General features: G+C 46.0%; 1 protein-coding gene across 1 annotated transcript; it reads right to left on the bottom strand.

Moving 5' to 3' along the window:
- Positions 1 to 1119: 1119 nt before the first annotated feature.
- Positions 1120 to 6053, bottom strand: LOC309488836 (uncharacterized protein; the record flags this gene model as incomplete). The annotated part of the gene is made up of 3 exons (XM_082157252.1): positions 1120 to 1940; positions 2028 to 2157; positions 5917 to 6053. 3 exons carry the CDS (start codon positions 6051 to 6053, stop codon positions 1269 to 1271), a joined length of 939 nt encoding a protein of 312 aa, XP_082013378.1. The 3' UTR covers positions 1120 to 1268.
- Between the last annotated feature and the right edge of the window lie 2508 nt (positions 6054 to 8561).

Consider the following 8561-nt stretch of genomic DNA (forward strand, 5'->3'; position numbering starts at 1 on the left):
ACAACAAACAGAGTGTTCATTCGCCATCATGACGGATCAAGAAAAGCTGCACCTCAGTTCTTTGTCTGTGACTTTGACACAGTCACACCAGATTGAGGAAGCAACCCGAAGCCAAAGTGCAACACCCGAGTGGCATTCCCTAAGGAAGGAGAGAGTGACTGCTTCACATTTCCGGGAGGTAAGCCATGTAAGAGGTACAAGTACAGCAGAAAAACTGGCAGAAAGAATTATCAGAGGGACAAGACAAACACCGCTAATGAAAAGGGGGCTAGAAATGGAAGCAGGTGCATTGAAGCGGTTCTAAAAAATCTCAACCTGACCAAGTGTGGGCTAGTCGTGCACCCGGATGCACCTTGGCTGGGTGCATCGCCTGATGGGCTGGTATATGACCCACTTGAGCGACCATCATTTGGTCTGGTTGAAATGAAATGCCCAAATGTAGCCAGCTATATAGACTGCAAGTTCCTGAGATTTGACCATGGCCTACACAAATTGAAGGAGAGCCATTGTTATTATTGGCAAGTCCAGGGACAGTTACTCATCACAGGCATAGAATGGTGTGATTTTGTTGTTTGTGCCCACGATGACATTTTCGTGCAGCGCATTTACCGAGACAGCACTGTATTAAGCTCCCTGAAAGAGAGATGTGATTTGTTTTTCTTTAACACATACGTGCCCAAATACCTCTCTATGAAAAGTAACTGAACAGACACATGAATTTTTGTATTATTGTACAATCATTGTAAAGTTTATTTTGTCAACTGTCTTATTTACAACATTGTAATATTAATCGTCACTGTCACATATACAAATTGTAACATATCAAATTGTAAAATAAATTGTAATTGTAAAATAAAAATAAATGTAAAATAAGTAAAAATAAGTTTTGTACAATAAATAGTAAATTGTAAAATCAAAACATGGATTTAATTGGTAACACTTTATAATAACGCTCAGTTGTAAGTCATTTATAAGTGGTTAGTTAATGATGAACTAATAATTTACAAAACATTCATAAATGATTAGCAAGTGATATACTAACATTTTATGTTTTGTAAATGACTTGTAACGGAATTTACAAAACATACATAAAATGTTAGTATATCATTTGCTAATCATTTATGAATGTTTTGTAAATTATTAGTTCATCATTAACTTACCACTTATAAATGACGTTGTGCTGCCAACACTAGCCATTGGTTGCCCAGGCTTTAACCAAGGGCCCATTTTGATAGTTGACCAAAAGACATGCGACTGTGTAAAGTTGATTAATGCTGCCCGTCAATGAAAGAGGGATTTCTGTGCCGAATAGTTTGTTCCTTAACCCTGCGAATGAGCTGCTCAACATGGACTCTCAGTCTGGCAATAGATTGTGTCTTCCTGACCTCTGGCTCAGAGAGTTGTGCTCTATTACACAGAAAGGTAGGTATGTGGACTTTGCAGGGCACACAGTCTTCTACGAGGAAACCCTTGTCAACCATTATGGCCATAGATGGGTTTAAGAGAGGCACAATGCCAGACTGCTTCAGAATCTCTTTATCGCTGATGGAACCTTCATAGAGAGATGATACAAAGGTTACTGCGCCATGAGGGGCCATCCCAATTAATCCTTTAAATGTACAGTGTGATTTATAGTTGGAGAACACCTCACTCTGGAGGAGAAGAGAACTTGGTGTTTGGCAACGTATTTCGGTACAATCCAAAATAATTTGTGTGTCAGAGTAACCCTGAAAAACCTCTGGCATGTGAGATTTTACATTCTCCTCATCCAGCCAAATACCCACAGCCCCTAGTACAGTATACAGGAAGTTAGCCCATGTATTTATGATGCGGCTTACAGTTGACTGGTGGATTTTGAATCTGTGGGCAAGATCCTTCTGCATCAGACCCAATGACAAGTAATTCATAAAGAGAAAAAATTTGTCAATGGGTTGAAGAATCTGAAAAGAGAAAAAATTAGATGTAAGGATTTGATAAGATTATGCAATATATCTTGCTTTGTAAGAACAACTGTAAAATATATTCACCGTTGCACTGCCAGTGTGAGGGACCTCATCATTCTTCGCTACACTTCGTGCTCTTGTCACCCGTACCATCTTGCAGGTGGCTGGTTCTATCTGCTTCCAAAAGGCCATCAGGTGGGCGTGACTTGCAAACCTGTGGGACATAGGTGTTACATTTCAGTACATTACATTAAAGGGATAGTTCACTTTGAAATTAAATTTTGGTATGTTTTAGCTTACCTCAAGGGCATCCAAGATGTAGGTGTCTTTTTTTCCGCAGTAGTTTCAATTTTGATATTTTTAGGTCAAACCGTTCTTGTCTGTCAGTCATATAATGCAGGTCTATGGTCACGGTCTCAAAGAGCAAGCACAGAGTCCAAATTAAAACAATTCCCCATCGTCCAAATTAAACAATTCCCCATCGTAAGTACACATTGATGGCCCAAGACACGAAACGAGCGGTTTGTGTGAGAAAACGAACAGTATTTATATCGTTTTTACCTCTTGTACACAGCCACGTCCAAGTGATCTGAGGGCGTGGACGGGTATAGATATATACAATAGAAGTCGCCTTGGCTATGGCAGTTCATTGGAACGAAACCGTAGCCAAGGCGACATCTAGTGTATATATCTATACCCGTCCACGCCCTCAGATCACTTGGACGTGGCTGTGTACAAGAGATAAAAACGATATAAATACTGTTCGTTTTCTCACACAAACCGCTTGTTTCGTGTCTTAGGCCATCAATGTGTACTTACGATGGGGAATTGTTTAATTTGGACGACGGGGAATTGTTTTAATTTGGACTCTGTGCTTGCTCTTTGAGACCGTGACCATAGACCTGCATTATATGACTGACAGACAAGAACGGTTTGACCTAAAAATATCAAAATTGAAACTACTGCGGAAAAAAAGACACCTACATCTTGGATGCCCTTGAGGTAAGCTAAAACATACCAAAATTTTATTTCAAAGTGAATTATCCCTTTAAGTGCCCATACACAACATTAAATTGCAAGCATGTTAGCATCCGTATTGACAGTTACTGTAAACATCCTGGAACATTTAGGAAAACAGAAACTGGACCACACACGTCACTCCTTTTGCTTACTGCTCTTCTCAGTATTTGTAAAATCCAATGCACTAGTAGATAGATCTAGATAGTTTTAGATAGATACTTTTCTCATCACGAGGGAAATTCAAGGTTTCCAGTTGCTTACAACAACACACATCAAACATGCAACATTTAAACAGATAGGCTCAATAATACTAATCAATGTTGAAAGCTCTAAAACGTCTATATTTGTAACGAATGAATCCTCTGGAGGCAAGATGGAGCGGACCCAAATGCAACTTTAATAACAATAAACAAAATCAAACATAAAGACTGTAAACTGGTAACTCAAAACAAGAACCTGGACAAGGCACAAACACAACTAGAAACATTCAATACTAGACAAAGACACAGGGCAAACATGAGGGCTTAAATACACAAGACTAACGACAAGACAAGGGACACCTGTGAATAATAATCAGACGATAAACCAATGACAAGACACAAGGCAGGATCACATGACAAACAGGGAATCACATGACAAGACGAGAACCAGGAACAAGAAATAAAACCCAGAATGTGACATAGCCCCCCCTCTATGGGCGGCTCCTGACGCCCATCAAAACAAAACAATAGTTCAGGAGGGTGGTGGAGCGGAGGTGGACCGACGGGCGGGATGGAGGGTCAGGCCTGTGGGACGGCAGAGGGCCTGAAGACTGCAGCAGGGCGGGACGCCAGGGCAGATCAGGCTGTGCAGGCGACCAGGGCGGATCAGGCAGTGCAGGCGACCAGGGCGGAGCAGGCAGTGCAGGCGACCAGGGCGGAGCAGGCAGTGCAGGGGACCAGGGCGGAGCAGGCAGTGCGGGCGACCAGGGCGGAGCAGGCATTGCGGGCGACCAGGGCGGAGCAGGCAGTGCGGGCGACCAGGGCGGAGCAGGCAGTGCGGGCGACCAGGGCGGAGCAGGCAGTGCGGGCGACCAGGGCGGAGCAGGCAGTGCGGGCGACCAGGGCGGAGCAGGCAGTGCGGGCGACCAGGGCGGAGCAGGCAGTGCGGGCGACCAGGCAGTGCGGGCGACCAGGGCGGAGCAGGCAGTGCGGGCGACCAGGGCGGAGCAGGCAGTGCGGGCGACCAGGGCGAAGCAGGCAGTGCGGGCGACCAGGGCGGAGCAGGCAGTGCGGGCGGCCACGGCGGTGAAGACCCTTCGGGCGGCCACGGCGGAGACGACCCTTCGGGCGGCCACGGCGGAGACGACCCTTCGGGCGGCCACGGCGGAGACGACCCTTCGGGCGGCCACGGCGGAGACGACCCTTCGGGCGGCCACGGCGGTGAAGACCCTTCGGGCGGCCATGGAGGAGCAGGCTGAAGCGGTGTCCCAGAAGGACCAGGCAGCACGGGGAACCATGTCGGCAGGGCCTCTACGGTCCCCCCAGAGGACTTATTGCCCCCCCCCCCCCCCCCCCCCCCCAAATTTTCTTGGGGAGGTTAACAGCCTTAGGCTCCGGGTAGGAGGAGTCCAGCGGCGAAGGCGTGTCAGGGCTGGATAAGACAGGCGGTGAAGGCGGGTCAGGACTAGACGAGACCAGCAGCGAGGACGGGTCTGGACTGGACAGCACCAGCGGTGACGAGGGCTTTGAGCTGGGCAGAACCAGCAGTGAAGAGGGCGTTGAGCTGGGCAGAACCAGCAGCGAAGAGGGCTTTGAGCTGGGCGGGACCAGCGGTGAAGAGAGCTTTGGCTCTGGCTCGAGGGGCATGACGCTCTCAGTCTCAGGCTTGGCGGGCATGACGCTCTCAGTGTCAGGCTCGGCTGGACTGGCGCGAACAGTCTCTGGATCGGCAGACGTGACGTGAACAGTCTCTGGATCGGCAGACGTGATGTGAACAGTCTCTGGATCGGCAGACGTGACGTGAACAGTCTCTGGATCGGCAGACGTGACGTGAACAGTCTCTGGATCGGCAGACGTGACGTGAACAGTCTTTGGATCGGCAGACGTGATGTGAACAGTCTCTGGATCGGCAGACGTGACGTGAACCTCTGGCTCGGCTGGAGTAGCATACTTGAAGGCCCCCCTGACAGACATAAGGGCTGGGTCGAACATTTTAGACGACAGATCGGCGCTATTTGTCACCAGCTTGCGGGCTCAGGGCCAGATGATCCCAGCATCTAATCCAGGGAGGTTACGGGGCTCTGGTTTACCGGGCTTGACAGGGCTGACAGGAAGAGCGGGCTCAGCTTCGCCCACTGTGAAGGGAGACCCACAAAATAGCAAAACAAAATCTATGTATTGAGCGAGAGTCCATCTGGGGTCAACCTCAGGCAAATAAAGACTCACGTCCTGATCCAGTCCCATCCAAAAACAATCTTGGAGTTCCCTGTCGTCCAGCGGGGCCCGGTGGCAACAAGCCACAAACTCACCCACATAGTCCTCTATGGGGCGGCCATCCTGGAAGATGGAGCAGAGTTTAGTTACTGGGTCCATGTTTTGGGTCTAGTATTCTGTAACGAATGAATCCTCTGGAGGCAAGATGGAGCGGACCCAAATGCAACTTTAATAACAATAAACAAAATCAAACATAAAGACTGTAAACTGGTAACTCAAAACAAGAACCTGGACAAGGCACAAACACAACTAGAAACATTCAATAATAGACAAAGACACAGGGCAAACATGAGGGCTTAAATACACAAGACTAACGACAAGACAAGGGACACCTGTGAATAATATCAGACGATAAACCAATGACAAGACACAAGGCAGGATCACATGACAAACAGGGAATCACATGACAAGACGAGAACCAGGAACAAGAAACAAAACCCAGAATGTGACAAAAATACACAGTGGACATTTTAATTTACCTTGTGAAGAACCTTATGTCATCATCTGATCCAGCAAACCGCTCCAAGCAGAACTTGTTGCTGATAGATATCTCCTCTACTAGGCTTCGGAGTCTTGCGATCTCTTCATCAAGTTCTTCAATGCGGTTAAGAGACATATCCAGCACAGCAGGTTCACTACTGTCACAGTAGTCATGGTCAGGAGGATAGTCCAATTCCACGGATGGATCGTGCGTGGTTTCTGTATTGGGACGCTCGGTCCTTTCCCAAACTCCGGGCCGTGGGGCTGGCAGACTGAAATTGTTCCATTGAAAAAGCACTGGAACAGCTCCCTTCTTTAGACGTCTGCGCCCAGCTGGAGTCGGAGGCTCTATCACGGCTTCACTTTGAAAGTGTCGGCTGCAGACTCGTGTGTTTGTTGTAACTCGTCGGATTTTAATCACCCACCGTTTATGTAATTCAATGTCTTTGGGAAAAGTAAAAAAACTAACTGAAGAATTGCATGTTGCAGACACTGTGCATTGCGGAACACAGCAGTGGTGGCTAGAAGAGCTATCTTCCCGCCTTTGAAAGGACAATTTCGAACGTTTACATGTCATCGCGTTATCAGTCAAGACGAAGTACAAGTAAAAACATTAACATAAACAACACAACAACGACGAAAATTAACAGTTTTTGGTGTTTTGACGACAAGCATTCAATGGTAGCATAGGTAGCACTTCACTCGACAATAACCGGATGTTTACAACCATCCTGAGACTTAACCGGAAATACGTCATGCTCGCCAGTGCATACCGCCCATTGATACGAGTTATCTTCCATGGTATTATTACGGTAACATACTGTAAAAAGGGAGAGCTGTAAATTAACGGTAGAGGGCTGTAAAATTACAGTACAGTACATAGCTGGCAACCATAGCTGCCAGTAGATCACCGTTATTTTACAGCAGCACCATGTTTTACAGTGTAACCTGGTTGCCTTAAAATTTGAATTAAAGTTTTGTGCTTCAGAGCCGAGACGGCGTCCTGGCCATTTAGTGGTGGTATAGCGGTTATGGCGACGGGACATAACGTCTTCATTCCCTCTGTTAGGGAAGGGGGGTTACATTAGTACTGGGCACACACACGAGTGCTAGACCTTGCATCAGACGCCTCCGCTGCATCTGACTGCAAAAGACTGCTGGAGGAACTCCATCCAGGGTTCGCCAGTTGGGGAACTTACCTGGGGAGCAAGATAGGCACTCTTATCCCGTCCTTAGAGGGGAATGGCACTGCAAGCGAGACTCCGAGTGAGTCCCCTCACTTACTGTCTACTCTCTCCAATAGCGTCTGGCTGCAGACTTGCACTCTCAGACCTGCACGCTCAGACACCAGCGCTTCCTCTGCCTGTGACGTCACTTGCAATCGACACAAATTAACTGGAAATATGTTTCCAGCAGTTCATTCGCATTGTATTGACGCTGTTAAAGCACTTGCGTGATAGAACGCCACCGAAATTTTCCCCCAAAAGTTAAAGTTGGTATTATACCTTATATTGCTATCATATACTGTTGTGTACCAACATTAACACAACATTTCCCCAAAATCATGTTTAATCGGAGATACGAGATTTATGACTTGGGAGCAGGGAGATACAAGGTTACGCTGTCATTGATTAGAATGGAACGGACACAGACGTCGCTGCTGCTAGCAGTGTTCATCAAAGTCTGCGGTCGCGTTGAGCCTTTTGACAAGAGAAAAGGCTTCAATAGTTAACCAAAGCTAACGACTGTGGTTACATACATCTTCCTAAACTCCATTTTAAAGGTTTAAGAGCTATAAGTGAAGCAGAACAAAAAACGAAGAGGTGACTATGCTGTCTAATTCCGCCTGAAATTAGCCTAATCTGCATGCAAACTTACCTTCGTGGCTCATGGGCTTCTTTCTGCACCGAAGCATTACAGCTATCGATTTTTAACAAAACAAAACTTACTTGGCGCCAGTAACTTAGACAGCCCTTTTTTCTCCCATAAATAAAACCTTGGTACTTGCTACTTGGGGTATTTTACATGCACAGTGCCAACTTCGAGTCAGTAAAATAATAATAAAAACAATAATTTAATGCTGGTATCCAAAACATTTAATTCAAGTATTATATTAGATACATTTTAAAACTTCAATGCACACGTATAATAAGCCTAGTAATAAGTAGACATTTAAAATACATCAATACCTGATATCATAGTTTAACACAGATAAAATCAGAGTTAAGGCTTGCTTTACGTGTTGCTCGACGAGGATTTCTTAATCATTGCGACTTTCAATCCTGAGGAGACAAAATGCCGCGAGGCTCTCACCGCGGAGTGAAGAAGAGGTGGAGTTACGAGGATTCTCAGACAGTTGAAGTGTCCAGTGGAGTTAAGAGATTTGCTCTCTAGCTATTTTCAACACTTTAGATTGGTTAATCATTTGTAAAAATAACAGAACCACGTGGGGACTGACCAATAGCATCGATTTGTGAAATAATAGGAAATTGACAAAATTTGGACATACAAGGTTTCCGCCCGACAGTGACGATATATATTTATTTATATGTATATATACTTAAAGAAACGATTTTTGAACGACATTGGGAGCTGTTCTCAATCCGACACGAACCACACTATGCGTTGATTGCAAGTGACGTCA

The sequence above is a fragment of the Leuciscus leuciscus genome (genome assembly GCF_965113295.1).
Source record: "Leuciscus leuciscus genome assembly, chromosome: 24".
NCBI classification, from domain to species: domain Eukaryota; kingdom Metazoa; phylum Chordata; class Actinopteri; order Cypriniformes; family Leuciscidae; genus Leuciscus; species Leuciscus leuciscus.